The sequence below is a fragment of the Leptosomus discolor genome, unplaced genomic scaffold (assembly GCF_034619465.1).
Source record: "Leptosomus discolor isolate bLepDis1 unplaced genomic scaffold, bLepDis1.hap2 HAP2_SCAFFOLD_180, whole genome shotgun sequence".
Lineage (NCBI taxonomy): Eukaryota > Metazoa > Chordata > Aves > Leptosomiformes > Leptosomidae > Leptosomus > Leptosomus discolor.
In genome coordinates, this window is record NW_028237918.1 from 1 (window position 1) to 16,980 (window position 16,980).

At 62.7% G+C, this 16,980-nt stretch overlaps 2 protein-coding genes across 2 annotated transcripts; both read left to right on the forward strand.

Moving 5' to 3' along the window:
- Positions 1-3,300: 3,300 nt before the first annotated feature.
- LOC104354804 (solute carrier family 22 member 6-A-like) lies at positions 3,301-9,013 on the forward strand. Its single transcript, XM_086481434.1, has 10 exons — positions 3,301-3,360; positions 3,556-3,659; positions 3,772-3,926; positions 4,826-4,994; positions 5,082-5,205; positions 5,289-5,404; positions 6,325-6,539; positions 7,419-7,527; positions 7,660-7,863; positions 8,932-9,013. Exons 2-10 carry the CDS (start codon positions 3,592-3,594, stop codon positions 9,011-9,013), a joined length of 1,242 nt encoding a protein of 413 aa, XP_086337560.1. The 5' UTR covers positions 3,301-3,360; positions 3,556-3,591.
- A 1,729-nt stretch (positions 9,014-10,742) lies between these two features.
- Positions 10,743-15,218, forward strand: LOC104341959 (solute carrier family 22 member 6-A). The gene is made up of 9 exons (XM_086481435.1): positions 10,743-11,108; positions 11,598-11,701; positions 11,838-11,992; positions 12,075-12,243; positions 13,047-13,170; positions 13,961-14,076; positions 14,342-14,556; positions 14,799-14,907; positions 14,996-15,218. The coding sequence occupies exons 1-9, from the start codon at positions 10,743-10,745 to the stop codon at positions 15,216-15,218; spliced, it is 1,581 nt and encodes a 526-aa protein (XP_086337561.1).
- Positions 15,219-16,980: the final 1,762 nt, after the last annotated feature.

Below are 16,980 nucleotides of genomic sequence, written 5' to 3' on the forward strand. Positions count from 1 at the left end.
TGGGACGGGGACGTCACCCCAAGGAGGTCAGGTACGGCGGGGGGGGGCGGGGGGGGGCGGCTTGGGGACAGGGTGGGGGACGTTGAGGGGGTCTGGTGGGGACGTGGGGTGGGTTGGGGAGGTGAGAAAGGGGTTGGGGACACGGTGGAGGGGACGTGGGATGGGTGGGGGACATGGGGGGACAGGTTGGGGACATCATGGAGGGGACGTGGGACAAGTTTGGGACATGGTGGAGGGGACGTGGGATGGGTTGGGGACATGGGGGGCAGGTTGGGGACATCATGGAAGGGATGTGGGACAAGTCTGGGACATGGTGGAGGGGACGTGGGATGGGTTGGGGACATGGGGGGGCAGGTTGGGGACATCATGGAGGGGATGTGGTATGGGCTGGGGACATGGGGACAGGTTGGGGACATCATGGAGGGGACGTGGGACAAGTTTGGGGACATGGTGGAGGGGACGTGGATGGGTTGGGGACATGGGGGGCAGGTTGGGGACATCATGGAAGGGATGTGGGACAAGTCTGGGACATGGTGGAGGGGACGTGGGATGGGTTGGGGACATGGGGGGCAGGTTGGGGACATCATGGAAGGGATGTGGGACAAGTCTGGGACATGGTGGAGGGGACGTGGGATGGGTTGGGGACATGGGGGGCAGGTTGGGGACATCATGGAGGGGATGTGGTATGGGCTGGGGACATGGGGACAGGTTGGGGACATCATGGAGGGGACCTGGGATAGGTTTGGGACATGGTGGAGGGGACGTGGGATGGGTTGGGGACATGGGGACAGGTTGGGGACATCACAGAGGGGACATGGAATAGGTTGGGGACATGGCGGAGGGGACATGGGATGGGTGGGGGACATGGGGACAGGTTGGGGACATCAGAGAGGGGTTGGGGACATCTGAGAGGGGACATGGGACAGGTTGGGGGACATCAGAAAGGGGACAGAGGGATGGGTTGGGGACATGGTGGGGACGTTGGGATGAGTTGGGGACATCTGAGAGGGGACTGGGACAGGTTGGGGACATTGAGGGACACGGTGGGGGCGTGGGATGGGTTGGGGACATTGGGACAGTCTGGGGACACCACGGAGGGGGTGTGGGATGAGTTGAGGACATCGTGGAGGGGACAGGGAGACAGGCTGGGGACATCATGGGGGGGGGGGAACACGACATTGAGAAGGAACACGGTGGGGATGTGTGACAGGTTGGGGGGACACCAGAGAGGGGGTGGGGACATTGGACTGGCACGTGAGGACAAGTTGGGGACACTGATGGGGACCAGGGAGAGGGGCAGGTTGGGGACGTCATGGAGGCGATACGTTGGTGCCACAAAGGTGGACATCAAGTGACTGGGGACACGGAAGTGGGGACAAGTTGGGCACATCGAGGAGGGGCTGGGGACCAGGGGACATTGGGGACACCAGAAGTGGGTACATGGGGCCGGGTTTGGGACGTTGAGGGGCCGGGGGACGTTGGAGAGGGGGACATGGCGCACCCTGGGGAGCCGGGGACACGGGACCAGGATGTGCTGGGGACATCAGAGAAGGGACCCTTCGCCCTGGGGACACGGGAGCCGCAGCTGGCCGGATGTCCCCGTCCCTGGGGAGCCGCGCTGAGGTGGAGCAGGGACAGGGACACGCTGGGAGGGGATGGGGACATCGGGAGGGGTTGGGGACGTGTGACGCAAGTGGTGACACCGTCCCCATCTGATCTGTGTCCCTGCTGGTCACCGTGTCCCCTCCCCATGTCTGACCCATGCCACCACGGTCCTGCCTTTGCCCCACGTCCCAATCCCCACGTCTTTGTCCCCAGCCCTGTGTCCCTTGTCCCCACGTCCTAGTGTCCCCATCTCAACACTCCTGCTGGTGTCCGACCCGCCCACGTCCCCGTGTCCCTGTGGGTGGCAGTGTCCCCTGTGATGGTGCCCCTGCGGGTGGTGGCATCCCTGTGAATGACAGTGTCCCCGTGGCTGGTGTCCCCATGGTGGTGGTGTCCTCAGGGGTGAGAATGTCCCCGTGGTTCTGTCCCCATGAGTGGTGGCGGCCCATGGACGATGGCGGGCCCCATGGTGATGGTGTCCCCATGGTGGTGGTGTCCCCCATGAGTGATGGCGTCCCCCATGGTGATGGTGTCCCCACGGTGGTGGTGTCCCCCATGAGTGATGGCGTCCCCCATGGTGATGGTGTCCCCCATGGTGATGGTGTCCCCATGAGTGATGGCGTCCCCCATGGTGATGGTGTCCCCCATGGTGGTGCTGTCCCCATGGTGGTGGTGTCCCCCATGGTGATGGTGTCCCCCATGGTGGTGGTGTCCCCATGAGTGATGGCGTCCCCCATGGTGATGGTGTCCCCCATGGTGATGGTGTCCCCCATGGTGGTGGTGTCCCCATGAGTGATGGCGTCCCCCCCTGGTGATGGTGTCCCCCATGGTGGTGCTGTCCCCATGGTGGTGGTGTCCCCCATGGTGGTGCTGTCCCCATGGTGATGGTGTCCCCCATGGTGGTGCTGTCCCCATGAGCGATGTCGTCCCCATGGACGATGGCATCCTCATGGCGGGTGGCGTCCCCATGGGTGACGTCCCCATGACCAACGAGGTTCCCCATACCCTCCTGTCCAGCGGTGTCCTCCGTGCCCGCCGGTGTCCCCCGTGGGTGACGGTGTCCCCCGCACCCCACCACGATGCCGTTCGGGGCGGTGCTGGCGCAGGTCGGGGGCCTGGGACGCTTCCAGTCCTGCAGACGGCGCTGCTGGCGGTGCCCATCCTGCTCATGGCCAGCCACAACCTCCTGCAGAACTTCACGGCCGCCGTCCCCCCCCCACCGCTGCCGCCTCCCCAGTGTCACCCCTGGTCCCGGTGCCACCCCAAGTGTCCCCAGCACCACCCCATGGCCACCTGGAGCCACCCCTGATGGCACCTCGGCGGCCTCTGATGGCAACTCGAGGCCCTCGAACACCATCCCGAGGTCTCCTGGTGGCACCTTGGGGTCCCCTGGGTGGGGGCTGGGGGGGGGGGCACCCTGAGGTCTCCTGGTGGCAACCTGGGGTCTCCTGGTGGCACCCACGTTCCCGGTGCCACCCACGTCACGCTTGATGGCACGCCGGCATCCCCTGATGGCACCCGTGTCCTGCCCGATGTCACCTTGGGGTCCTCCAATGCCACCCTGGAGCCTGCTAGTGCCACCCTGGGGTGGGGCCAATGGCACCCTGGTGTCCCCCGACGCCGCCCTGGGGTCCTGCCGGCGCTACGTGGCCTCGTCCCCTGCCAATGGCAGCGCCGGCCCCCGGCCCCACCGAGCCCTGCCACGACGGCTGGGACTACGACCGCAGCATCTACGTGGCCACCATCGTCACCGAGGTGGGGACGGGGACGTGGGGGATGGGCGAGAGGGATGGAGGGCGGGGAAGGTGACCACAGCGGCCATGTGGCCACCGACAGCTCCGAGGTGGGGCCGGGGATGGAGATGGAGCGGGATGGAGGTGGTGGGACGGGGGTGGACTGACGGTGGGAAGGAGGGGACGGGTCATCCTCACGTCATCCTTGTCCCCATAGTGGGACCTCGTCTGCAGCTACCGGCAGCTCCGGCAGATGGCCCAGTCCATCTACATGGCCGGGGTCCTGGTGGGCGCCCTGGTCCTGGGGGGCCTCTCCGACAGGTAAAGGCAGCCGAAGCTCCCTCCCTCTGCCTCAGTTTCCCCCCGGGGACATTGGCCAGGCCGTTACCCAACGGTGCCCGGTGCCCCCCCCACCGCTGCCTCCCCGTTGCAGGTTCGGGCGCAAGGCCATGTTGATGTGGTCCTACCTGCAGCTGGGGGTGATGGGGACGTGCACGGCCTTCGCCCCCAACTACGCGTCCTACTGCGTCTTCCGCTTCGCCGGCGGCATGGCCCTCTCCGGCTTCGGCCTCAGCATCGCCTGCCTGGGTGAGAGGGAGGGGAGGAACGTGACCACGGGGACCTGGGTGGGGACAATCGGCGTGGCCGTGGATGGAGACGGCCTGATGGCTGTGGGGTGAGGATGACCCAGTGGCCATGGAAGGGGATCACCCGATGGCCTTGGATGGGGGACAACTTGATGGCCTTGGATGGGGACAACCCGATGGCTGTGGATGGGGACGACCTGATGGCCTTGGATGGGGACGACTCGATGGCTGTGGATGGGGACGACCCAATGGCCTTGGATGGGGATGACCCGATGGCCTTGGATGGGGATGACCCAATGGCCTTGGATGGAGATGACCCGATGGCCTTGGATGGGGATGACCCAATGGCCATGGAAGGGGATTACCCGATGGCCTTGGATGGGGACAACCTGATGGCCTTGGATGGGGATGACCCGATGGCCTTGGATGGGGATGACCCGATGGCCTTGGATGGGGACAACCCAATGGCCATGGAAGGGGACGACCCGATGGCCATGGAAGGGGACGACCTGATGGCCTTGGATGGAGATGACCCGATGGCCTTGGATGGGGATGACCCAATGGCCATGGAAGGGGACGACCTGATGGCTTTGGATGGGGACGGGCCTATGGCCATGGGTGGGGACATCACGGTGGCTGTGGAGAGGGATTGCCACGGCCATGGATGTGGATGTCCCCAGTGGCCACAGCTGGGGACATCCCCCTCTGTACAGATGATGACGTCCCTATGGCTGCTGGTGGGGACATCCCCGGGGTCACCGATGGGGACATCCCCGTGGTCACCGATGGGGACATCACCACGGCCATGGCTGGGGAGGCCACGTTCCCAAGGAGGGTCATGGAGATTTTGGGGGGGGGGGATGACGACACCAAGTCACGTGTCCCCGTCGTCCCTTGCAGTGGTGGAGTGGATCCCCACGCCCTACCGCGCCGTCACCGTGGCCATCACCGGCTTCGCCTACACCCTGGGCCAGATCCTGCTGGCCGGCATGGCCTACGCTGTCCCCCACTGGCGCTGGCTCCAGCTCTCCGTCTCCCTCCCCTTCTTCATCTTCCTCCTCTACTCCTGGTAGGACGCTTGGGGCCCTTGGGGAAGGCCAACGGGGACATGTTGGCGAGTCTCTTTGTGCCTCAGTTTCCCCCTCCTTGACTGCAGGTGGTTGGCCGAGTCCGCCCGTTGGCTGGTGCTCTCGGGGAAGGCCGAGAGGGCCGTGAAGGTCCTGCAGCGCGTGGCCAGGATTAACAAGAAAAAGGAGGAAGGGGAGAAGATCACGGTGGAGGTACGGTGGCCCCCATGGTGGGGACGGGTGTTGGTTTCCTGCCCCTGTCCCCCACCAAGTTCTCCCGTTTCCCCCTCTCCCAGATCCTGAGGTCCAACATGAAGGAGGAGTTGGCTGGGTTGAAGTCCTCCTACACCATCTCCGACCTGGTCCGGACTCCCGTCATCCGCCACATCTTCTTCTGCCTCTCCATCGTCTGGTGGGGCTGGGCTGGGCTGGAGAAGTCTGGTGGGGAAGAGGAGGAGGAGGAGGAGGAGGAGGGAGGGGTGAGGAAGTGGAAGGATGGAGAGGTGGGTGGAGAGTGGGAGGGCTGGAGGAAGGGTTGGAAGGATGGTTGGAGAGATAGATGGAGGGATGGTTGGATGGATGGAAGGGTAGATGGATGGGTGGTTGGAGGGATGGCTGGATGGTTGGATAGGTGGTTGGACTGTTGGAGGGATGGAGGAATGGTTGGATGGAGGAAGGGTTGGAGGGATGGTTGGAGAGATAGATGGAGGGGTGGTTGGATGGTTGGAGGGAGAGATGGATGGTTGGATGGAGGGAGGGTTGGATGGATGGTTGGAGGGATGGTTGGATGGATGGAAGGGTAGATGGATGGATGGTTGGAGGGATGGCTGGATGGTTGGTTGGATGGCTGGAGTGATGGGAAGGATGGTTGGAGGGATGGTTGGATGGTTGGATAGGTGGTTGGACCATTGGAGACATGGAGACATGGATGGATGGATGGAAGGGTAGATGGATGGATGGTTGGATGGTTGGTTGTGACGGTTGGAGTGATGGAGGGATGATTGGACGGATGGTTGGAGGGGTGGTTGGATGGTTGGATAGGTGGTTGGACTGTTGGAGGGATGGTTGGATGGATGGAAGGGTAGATGGATGGATGGTTGAAGGGGGTGGGTTGGATGGATGGAAGGGTAGATGGATGGCTGCTTGGAGGGTTGCTCAGACGCAGGGGTGGACGAATGAGAAGATGGGCAGCTGGACGGACCACCAGCGAATCCAACCATCCAACTGCCCTCTTCTCCTCCGGCTGCGCCCCCCGCCCTGGCCCACGCGGTTGGTGACAGCCAGGGAGGTCACGCCGCCCCAAGGTCCCTCCCTCTCTCTGCCTCGCTCCAGGTTCTCCATCAGTTTCTCCTACTACGGGTTGGCCATGGATCTGCAAAACTTTGGTGTCAGCATTTACCTCATCCAGGTGATTTTTGGCGCCGTTGACTTCCCGGCCAAGGTGGTGGTGACCGTCTCCTTGAGCTACATTGGCCGGCGGGTGTCACTCATGGTGACCCTCTTCTTGGCGGGGCTGGTCATCATTGCCAACATCTTTGTCTCCACAGGTGGGTGTGCTGGGGGGATGGGGATCTTCTGCACTTCTCTGTCCAGCCACTGGTGTCCCCACCAGTCCCTCACGCAACTCTGCTTTGCTCTTCACCCATCTGTGCCTTCTCCAGCCGTTGAATTAAGCACCTCCCCCCCCCCTCCCTCCATCCACCCACGTCTCCAACCATCTGTCCCTGCCTCCATCCATCCATCCATGTCTCCAACCATCTGTCCCTGCCTCCATCCATCCATCCATGTCTCCAACCATCTGTCCATGTCTCAAATCACTCATCCATGTCTCCAACCATCCATCCATGCCTCCAACCATCCATCCATGTCTCCAACCGTCTGTCCATGTCTCAAATCACCCATCCATGTCTCCAACCATCCATCCATGCCTCCAACCATCCATCCATGTCTCCAACCATCTGTCCATGTCTCAAATCACCCATCCATGTCTCCAACCATCCATCCATGTCTCCAACCATCTGTCCGTGCCTCCCTCCATCCATCCATGTCTCCAACTATCCATCCATGTCTCCAACCATCTGTCCACGCCTCCCTCCATCCACCCACATCTCCAACCATCTGTCCCTGCCTCCCTCCATCCATCCATGCCTCCAACCATCTGTCCATGTCTCAAATCATCCATCCACATCTCCAACCATCCATGTTTCCAGTCATCCATCCACATCTCCAACCATCCATTCATCCACGCCTCCACTCCACCCACCCACCCACCCACGGCTCCACCCACCCACCCAATTACTTCTCTCGCCACCCAGCCACCCCTCCCTCCCTCCTCCCTCCTTTCTCCTTCCCACCATCCCCCCACCCCTGAGGTGGCTCCTGCCCGAACGCAGTGGCCACCCCGCCCCCCCCTCTCTCCGCCCCAGAGCTGCAGACGGTGCGGACGGCGCTGGCCGTCATCGGCAAAGGTTGCCTCTCCGCCTCCTTCAACTGCGTCTTCCTCTACACCACCGAGCTCTACCCCACTCCCATCAGGTGAAACCCTGTCCCCATGACCCCCCAGTGGGGTGGGTTGTTCCTCCCCCCCCACCGCCACCCACCCGTGACATCCCCAGGGTGGTCTCCGCCCCACGTTGACCCCCCCCTCGCCTCGCACGGCACCGGCAGGCAGACCGGGCTGGGTTTTGGCAGCACCATGGCACGCGTGGGTGGCATCGTGGCGCCGCTGGTGAAGATGATGGATGAGTACTACCCCTTCCTGCCCCCTGCGGTCTACGGGGTGGCCCCCGTGGTGGCAGCCGTGGCGGCCGGCTTCCTCCCGGAGACCCTCAACACGCCGCTGCCCGACACCATCGAGGAGGTGGAGAGCAGGTGGGTGTGGGGGAGGAAGGGGTGGGTGGGTGGATGGATGGTGGATGGACGGAGGGTGGGTGGAAGACGGATGGATGGACAGAGGGTGGGTGGAAGACGGACGGATGGACAGAAGATGGATGGAAGACGGAAGGAAGATGACTGGAAGATGGACGGAAGACCGACGATGGAAGGAAGCTGGAAGATGGATGAAAAATGGATGGAAGATGGAAGATGGATGGACGATGGACGATGGATGGATGGAAGATGGACGGATGGACAGAAGATGGACGGAAGATGGATGGAAGACGGATGGAAGATGGATTGAAAATGGATGGAAGATGGAAGATGGATGGATGACGGATGATGGACGGACGGAAGATGGACGGATGGACAGAAGATGGACAGAAGATGGACGGAAGATGGACGGAAAACAGATGGAAGATGGATGAAAAATGGATGGAAGATGGAAGATGGAAGATGGATGGATGATGGATGGAAAAGATGGACAGAAGACGGAAGACGGAAGGAAGATGAATGGAAGATGAATGGAAGACGGCTGGAAGTTGGAAGGAAGACGAACAATGGAAGGAAGCTGGAAGATGGATGAAAGATGGATGGAAGATGGATGGAAGATGGAAGATGGATGGATGATGGATGATGGATGGATGGAAGATGGATGGAAGATGGACGGATGGACAGAAGATGGACAGAAGACGGATGGAAGACGGATGAAAAATGGATGGAAGATGGAAGGAAGATGATGGCAGGTGGACGGAAGGTGGACGGAAGTCGGAAGGAAGACGGAAGATGGATGGATGATGGAAGACGGACGGAAGATGGACGGAAGATGGATGGACGATGGAAGACGGACGGAAGATGGACGGAAGATGGATGGACCGAAAGACAAAGGGGTTTTGGATGGAGGGACAGACGGGCGGGTTGAGGGACAAGCGGACGGGTGTGTTGACAGAAGAACGAGTGACACGAGTGGCTGAATGGCTGGCCAGGTGGATGGACACGTGGTGGCTGACCCATCCTGCCATGCCCTACGCACCCTCCTCCTCCTCCTCCTCTTCCTCCCTCCAGGGCCAAGCGGAAGAAGACGGATGAGGCCAAAGAGAAGATCCTCCTCCAGCCCCAGGACAAGGCCCCACAGAAGGAGGCCTGAAGGACCACGGGGGGTGGGGGGACAGCACCCTACGCCTGGCCACCAGCAACCGCCCTCCCCCATGGGTCCCTGCGGCCTTGGTTTGGGGGCGGGTACAAATTTGTCGCTGGTGACCTCTGTGTGGGGCAGGGGAAGTCCTTGGAGGAATAAAGCCGCTCTGGTGGGGACAACGTCTCGGGGTGTTATCTCAGGTCACCTCCAACGAGACGACACCCAAGAACCATGGCCGTGGTCACCTCCAGTAGGACAAGAACCGTGTCCTGGAGGTCCCCTCCGATAAGATGGCTCCCCAGAACACCTTGGAGGCCGTCTTCCACGAGGTGACACCTCATAACCTTGTCCCCGAGGTCACCTCTGATACGATGGTGCCCAAGAACCCTACGTTGGAGGTCACCTCCGATAAGATGGCACCCAAGAACACCTTGGAGGTCATCTTCCATGAGGTGCCACCTCATAACCTTGTCCCCGAGGTCACCTCTGATACGATGGTGCCCAAGAACCCTACGTTGGAGGTCACCTCCGATAAGATGGCTCCCCAGAACACCTTGGAGGCCGTCTTCCATGAGGTGACACCTCATAACCTTGTCCCCGAGGTCACCTCTGATACGATGGTGCCCAAGACCCCCACGTTGGAGGTCACCTCCGATAAGATGGCACCCAAGAACACCTTGGAGGTCATCTTCCACGAGGTGACACCTCATAACCTTGTCCCCGAGGTCACCTCTGACAAGACGGCCCCCAAGAACCCCAAACCTCCCCAACTCTTGCCCCAGTAGAGGAGTCCCCCAAATCCCAGTATGGGGAGGGGGGGAAAGGGCAAGAACCTCCCCCATCCCACCCCAGCCCCCTCGGTGCTGCCGCCATGACGCCCCTTCCCCGCTACCCGCCCTCCCCCCCCCCCCAGGCCACCCCAGCCCTTACTCCCACTGCCAACGTGGCCCTTGGCCCCACCCCACCCCCCCCCCCCATCCCCCAAGGAGTCTGACCCCATCAAAAATTAACCCCCCCGGCGGAGGAACGCGCTGACCCACGCAGGGCCACCTCCGTCAGCACCTTTCGGTCCCCTTTCGACCACAAAAATCGCTAAAATTTAACCCAACGGGGCTGCCGGAGGCCATAGGGCCCCCCCAGCCAGGAGAGCCTCCCCCCCCTCCCCCCGCTGCCTCCGGGGTGTCCACCTGAGGGTCCCCCCCGAGCTGGGTGAAGGAGGTTGGTCCCAACGGGCCCCCTCTCCAAAAGCCGCTTTTTCCCCTCAAAAAAAAAACAAAACCCCCCAGCCACGCTGGAAAATAACAAAAAAATTAATTATTTCTTTTCTTCCCGCCACGGGTTGCTCCGGTTTTGCCCCAGTTTTTGGGGGGGCTTTTTGCTCCCACGAGGAGGGGAGAAGTGCCACCCGTGGATGCGGCTCTTGGCCACCATTTGCCGCCACGCGGTGGCCCCCTCCCCTCCCCCCCAGGACACCTTTGCCCTGCCCCGGCCTGGACTTTCGCCTTCTCCTGCTGGAAAAATCACCCAAAAAAACCCACCCCGGGCGTCAAATATTAACCCAAACCCGCCGTCGGGCGGGTTATATAGGAGACCACCCCCGGTGCTTGGGGAGCGAGGCCACCGCGGGAGCGGGAGACGTGGCTTTTTTTGGGGGTGAAATCCCTCCCTTTCGGGGCTCTGCGCGCGTGGGGCGGGTGTGCATGGCTGCGGGGTGTTCCCGGGGTCTCGCGGTGGCAGCATGGCTTTCGCCAGCCTCCTGGAGCACGTGGGGGGCATGGGACGCTTCCAGGTGGCCTCGGTGCTCCTCCTGGCCCTGCCCATCCTCATGATGGCCAGTCACAACCTTCTGCAGAACTTCACGGCCGCCGCCAGCGACCACCGCTGCCGGCTCCGCTGGGAGGCCAACGCCACCGGCCTCGACCCCCGGGATCTGCTGAGGGTCTCGGTCCCCCACGGCGAGCGGTGCCGGCGCTTCGTGACGCCGCAGTGGTGGCTTCTGGAGGTCAACGGCTCGGCTCCCAACAGCAGCTGGCCAGAGACGGAACCCTGCCACGATGGCTGGACCTACGACCGCAGCGTCTTCACCAGCACCATCATCACCGAGGTAGGACGGCGGCGAGGTGGGAGCCGGGGCTGGTGGCACGTTTCGCCCCACCCCCTGCGCGGTTCCCCACCTGGCGGCGCCAGCGGAGGGTCCGCTGGCGTCGTGACGTTGACGTCTTCCAACCGGAGCATCTTCCCCGCTCAACCCTTGGTTGGAGGCACCCAGCGCCGTGAGCGCTCAGGACAAGAAACGGGGGGGGGGGGGGTGGTGAGGGAGCTGGTGGCCATCACGATGGGGGTCCAAAAGGGGCCAGATGACCCCTGGAAGGAGCTTCCAGCCATCGGGGTGCTGGGAAGGGTGGGCAAGCGGCGCCATCTTGGTGTTGACGTTGGCCAGCCGTTGGCCGTTGAGTTGGATCAACCCTACCAGCCACCACAGCCAGTTTCGGAGGGGCAAGAGGGAGACCAGAGGGGACCTGTCGTGTGTGTGGCCCCCCCCCCCCCCCCCCCCCCGATCTTTGTCCCACCCCATGTCCTCGTCCCTCGGCAGTGGGACCTGGTGTGCAGCTCCCGGGGTCTCAAGCAGTTGGCCCAGTCGCTCTACATGGCCGGCATCTTGGTGGGCGGCATCGTCTTCGGGGGTCTCTCGGACAGGTGAGGGGGGGACGACACCCCCCCCCCCCCCCCCCCATCCCCACGGGCAGGTGGTGGGGCAGCGTGATGAGGGTTGCCTCACCTCCCCTCTTCCTCCTCCTCACCTCCCCTCTTCCTCCTCCTCCTCGCCGCCCAGGTTCGGCCGCCGGTCGCTGCTCACCTGGTGCTACCTCCAGATGGGCGCCATGGGGACGTGCTCCTCCTTCGCCCCCACCTTCACCGTCTACTGCCTCTTGCGCTTCCTCACGGGCATGGCCTTCTCCGGCATCGTCCTCAACAGCGTCTCCCTCTGTACGTGGCCACCACCAGCCCCGTGGCACCGGCCCCGGGCACCTCCTTGGGCTGCTCCACATCTCCGTGTGTGTCTCGGCAGCTTTGGAGTGGATGCCCGCTCGCACCCGGGCGCTGGTGGGGACCTTCATGGGTTACTGCTACACCACCGGGCAGTTCCTGCTGGCCGGGGTCGCTTACGCCGTCCCCGATTGGCGCCGGCTGCAGCTCGCCGTGTCGCTGCCCTTCTTCTGCTTCTTCCTCTACTCGTGGTGAGGAGGAGGAGGAGGGGGGCGGGATGGAGCTGTGGGTGGTGGGATGGACGGAGGGATGGTGAGAGGGATGGAGAGGTGGAGGGAGGGGTGGAGGGAGGGATGGATGGATGGTGGGATGGATGGTGGGACGGATGGTGGGATGGATGGTGGGATGGAGGGATGGTGGGATGGTGGGATGGAGGGAGGGGTGGAGGGAAGGGCGGGATGGGGGGATGGAGGGAGGGAGGGATGGAGGGAGAGATGGTGGGATGGATGGTGGGAGGGATGGTGGGAGGGAGGGATGGATGGAGAGATGGTGGGATGGATGGTGGGAGGGATGGTGGGATGGAGGGAGGGATGGAGGGAGGGATGGAGGGAGGGATGGAGGGAGGGATGGAGGGAGTGATGGAGGGAGGGATGGAGGGAGGGATGGAGGGAGGGATGGAGGGAGGGATGGAGGGAGTGATGGATGGATGGGGGAATGGGGGGATGGGGGGAGGGAGGGATGGCTGGAGGGATGGTGGGATGGCTGGAGGGATGGATGGTGGGAGGGATGGAGGGATGGAGGGAGGGGTGGAGGGAGGGATGGACAGACGGCGGGATGGACGGGACGATGGAGGTTTGCACGGCTGGGGGGTGGAAGGAAAGGCGGGTGCAAAGACAGACGGGCGGAAGACCAGAAGGTGCAAAGATGGCTGGAGGGTTGGATGGGTGGAAGAGCGACGGCCGGAGGGGCAGCAGGGCAGGTGGCTGGTGGCGTCCCCCCGCCGTCTGGTGGGACGATCGGGGGGGGCTCCCGTCCCCATCTCCCTCCCCCCCAGGTGGTTGAAGGAGTCGGCTCGCTGGCTGGTCATGGTGGGGAAGTCCCACCAGGCCCTGAAGGAGCTCCAGAAAGTGGCCAGGATAAACGGGAAGAAAGAGGAAGGGGACAAGCTCGACATAGAAGTAAAAGGCTCTGCCTGGGTGCCCTGGGGCGTCTCCGGGTGGTTTTATACCGGGTGGGGGGGAAGTGGCCCCGTTCTCCTGGCCCTCATGTTGAGGGCCAACAGTGGGGGGTCCCCTACACCCATCTTTCCAGCTCCTTAACCACCCAGCCCTGCAGACAACGGGCCATTCGTTGCCATCTGCATCCACCCATCCCCTCATACAACCATCCACCTGTCTGCCCATCCATCGCCCTCCCCATCATCTCCATCTCCCTCCCCAACATCTCCATCTCCCTCCCCAACATCTCCATCTCCCTCCCCAACATCTCCATCTCCATCTCCCTCCCCAACATCTCCATCTCCCTCCCCAACATCTCCATCTCCCTCCCCAACATCTCCATCTCCATCTCCCTCCCCAACATCTCCATCTCCATCTCCCTCCCCGTCATCTCCATCTCCCTCCCCATCATCTCCATCTCCCTCCCCATCATCTCCATCTCCCTCCCCATCACCTCCATCTCCCTCCCCATCATCTCCCTCCCCATCCATCCCACCCCTCTCACTACCACCCACCCACCCACCCACCCACCCACCATCTCCATCCAACCGACCATCTGTCCATCCATCTCTTCCTCCATCCACCCACCATCCCTCCTCCCACCCTACCCAGACCTTAATCCCCACCCCCAGCTCCATCCTGGTCCCCTTCTCTGCTCCTCCCACCGCTGCCCCCCCCCCCCCCCCCCAGGGAGAAGAGGAGCCACAGCGCCCTGTTCCCACCCCAGAGTCCCTCTGCTCTCTCCCTCTAGGCCTTGAGGTCCTACATGCAGAAGGAGATGGCATCATCAAGGACTCACCACACGGCGGTTGACCTGGTCCGGACGCCCGTCCTGCGCCGCATCTCTTGTTGTCTCTGCTTCGTGTGGTACGCTCGGCCGTGGAGGACATCAGTGGGTTGGTCGTCCAGGCGTTGACCCATCCAGCCTGCTACTCACCCCTCCTCAGACACCCACCTTAGCTGGAAAGGGAAACTGAGTCACAGTGCAGGACTCGGTCAATGGAAGTCTCTTGGCCCACACATGCTCCAGGAAGGGACACGGATCTCCTGGTTGGATCCCACAAGCCAGGGGATGGTGTGTGACCCCACCCCCCCCCCTCCAGTTGCCACCCTTCACCTCTTCTTGGCCTAGGTTCTCCACCAGCTTCGCCTACTACGGGCTGGCCATGGACCTGCAAAACTTTGACTTCAACATCTACGTGATCCAGCTCGTCTTTGGGGCCGTGGACATCCCGGCCAAGCTGGTCTCCATCCTCACCATCACCTTCGTGGGGCGACGCTTCACCCAGTCTGTTGCCCTCCTCCTGGCTGGCTTGGCTATCTTGACCAACATCTTGGTGCCACGAGGTGAGGGCTGGGGGTGGTGGCAGTGGCGTCCCCTTCATCTCCAGCCCATAAGGTACCACCTGGGAGGGCCAAAACAAGCTCAACCCCTTGAGGCAACTCACAGGCAGAGGGATTTTAGCTTTTTACGGGCGATTTGCCCAAAATCCTGGTGTTTCGGGGGGGTCTCCTCTCTGCATCACCCACCCCAACTCCAACCAGTGCCACCAAAGTGAGCCCCAGACGTCTCATCTCAACCCCCACAGACCTGCGGATGCTTCGGACCGCCCTGGCCGTCTTCGGGAAGGGTTGCTTGGCCGCGTCCTTCAACTGCGTCTTCCTCTACACGGGTGAGCTCTACCCCACCGTTATTCGGTAAGGAGCGGGGTGCAGGTCGGGGGGAAGCGATGAGGTGGCTGTGACTACGCAGGTGGGTCCCTCAGGGCCTCTCGGTGTCCCACAGGCAGACGGGCATGGGGTTGGCCAACACCATGTCCCGTCTGGGCAGCATCATGGCCCCCTTGGTGAAGATGGCGGGTGAGGCGTTCCCCGCGTTGCCCTTCATCATCTACGGGGCAGCCCCCGTGGTGTCGGGGCTGGTGGCCATCTTCCTGCCGGAGACACGGGACACGGCACTGCCCGAGACCGTGGAGGAGGTGGAGGGCAGGTGGGATTGGAGGGACTGAAGGGCGAGATGGACGGGGGAGGCCACAGGGAGGGATGGTGGGAGAGAAGGATTGGTTGGACACGGGGATGGAGAGGTGGGGGGTCAGTTACGTGTGGGGATGGGCGGGCAGGAGTGGCGGGGAGGGCAGAGCGAGAGGTGGGTGGACGGATGGGAAGATGGGTGGGTGGGTGGATGGATGGATGGATGGATGGGAAGATGGATGGATGGGAAGAGGATGGATGGGAAGAGGATGGATGGGAAGATGGATGGATGGGAAGAGGATGGACGGGAAGAGGATGGATGGGAAGAGGATGGATGGGAAGATGGATGGGTGGGAAGATGGATGGGTGGGAAGATGGATGGGAAGAGGATGGACGGGAAGAGGATGGATGGGAAGAGGATGGATGGGAAGAGGATGGATGGGAAGAGGATGGATGGGAAGATGGATGGATGGGAAGATGGATGGATGGGAAGATGGATGGGAAGGTGGATGGATGGGAAGATGATGGATGGGAAGAGGATGGATGGGAAGATGGATGGGTGGGAAGATGGATGGGTGGGAAGATGGATGGGAAGAGGATGGACGGGAAGAGGATGGATGGGAAGAGGATGGATGGGAAGAGGATGGATGGGAAGATGGATGGATGGGAAGATGGATGGATGGGAAGATGGATGGATGGGAAGATGGATGGGAAGGTGGATGGATGGGAAGGTGGATGGATGGGAAGATGATGGATGGGAAGATGATGGATGGGAAGATGATGGATGGGAAGATGATGGATGGGAAGATGGATGGATGGGAAGGTGGATGGATGGATGGATGGGAAGGTGGATGGGTGGATGGGAAGGTGGATGGGTGGATGGGAAGGTGGATGGATGAGAAGGTGGATGGACGGATGGGAAGATGGATGGATGGATGGGAAGAAGAGTACGGCAACGGGCGGATGAAAGGACGGCCAGAGAGATGGCTATGAAGACGCTGGATGGGTGCTGGCCGGACGGGTCGATGGGGAAGGAGGGGGAACAGCAGCACGAAAACCCACCTAGCCCTTCCCCCAACACCTCCACCTCCATCCTCCCTCTCCCACCAGGACCCGGCCCCAGAAGGACGAAGCCCAACACCTCCAGGTCCCACTCCAGCCCACCCAGCCCAGCGGCACCACGGGACCCTCCTAGCGCCCACCACACTGGGGGACACCCAAAACCCCCCACCCCCCGCCCCCAGACCCCAACGTACCCAGCGGGCGAAGGAGGAGGAGGAAGGTTGGGGCAGCAAAGGGACAGCGATGACCGTGGCCGCCCTCTGGCACGGCCAAGGAGGGGACCCGGGCGCCCCCTTCTCCACGCAGGGGTGGGGGATGGGGCGTCCCCTCCACCCGCCGCTTTCGCAGGGACGGTTTCTCTGCGCTGGAATAAAACCAAGAAAAGCAAAAATCGTGTGAAACGCGGCCGGTGGGAGGGCAAGGGGGTGGGGGGTGGGGCTGGGGGGGGGGTGGGGGGTGGAGGTGGGGGGGGGGATGTTGTTTTCCCACAGCCGCGGGGGGTCCCGCGCAGCCTGGCCGTCCCGCCCCGAAGGCAAATATGGGACCCGGCGGGGGGGCTGCGGCCTCGGAATCACGTCCACACCCACCCCCTGTCCCGTCCCCCCCCCCTCCGTCCCCTTCTCCCTTCTGCCTGCCCCGGAGCTGGGAGGGAGGGAGAGTCACGCTCAAGAGCGTGGGGAGGACCCAGCGATCCCGAGGACCCAGCGATCCCGAGGACCCAGCGATCCCGAGGACCCA

Bases quoted from the DNA above. Each gene is read 5' to 3' on its own strand.
- LOC104354804 (XM_086481434.1), top strand. From the start codon at position 3,592: ATGGCCCAGTCCATCTACATGGCCGGGGTCCTGGTGGGCGCCCTGGTC. The intron at 3,927-4,825 runs GTGAGAGGGAGG...CGTCCCTTGCAG, and splicing joins CCTCAGCATCGCCTGCCTGG to TGGTGGAGTGGATCCCCACG. The intron at 7,864-8,931 runs GTGGGTGTGGGG...TCCTCCCTCCAG, and splicing joins ATCGAGGAGGTGGAGAGCAG to GGCCAAGCGGAAGAAGACGG.
- LOC104341959 (XM_086481435.1), top strand. From the start codon at position 10,743: ATGGCTTTCGCCAGCCTCCTGGAGCACGTGGGGGGCATGGGACGCTTC. The intron at 12,244-13,046 runs GTGAGGAGGAGG...CCTCCCCCCCAG, and splicing joins TGCTTCTTCCTCTACTCGTG to GTGGTTGAAGGAGTCGGCTC. The intron at 14,557-14,798 runs GTGAGGGCTGGG...CAACCCCCACAG, and splicing joins CAACATCTTGGTGCCACGAG to ACCTGCGGATGCTTCGGACC.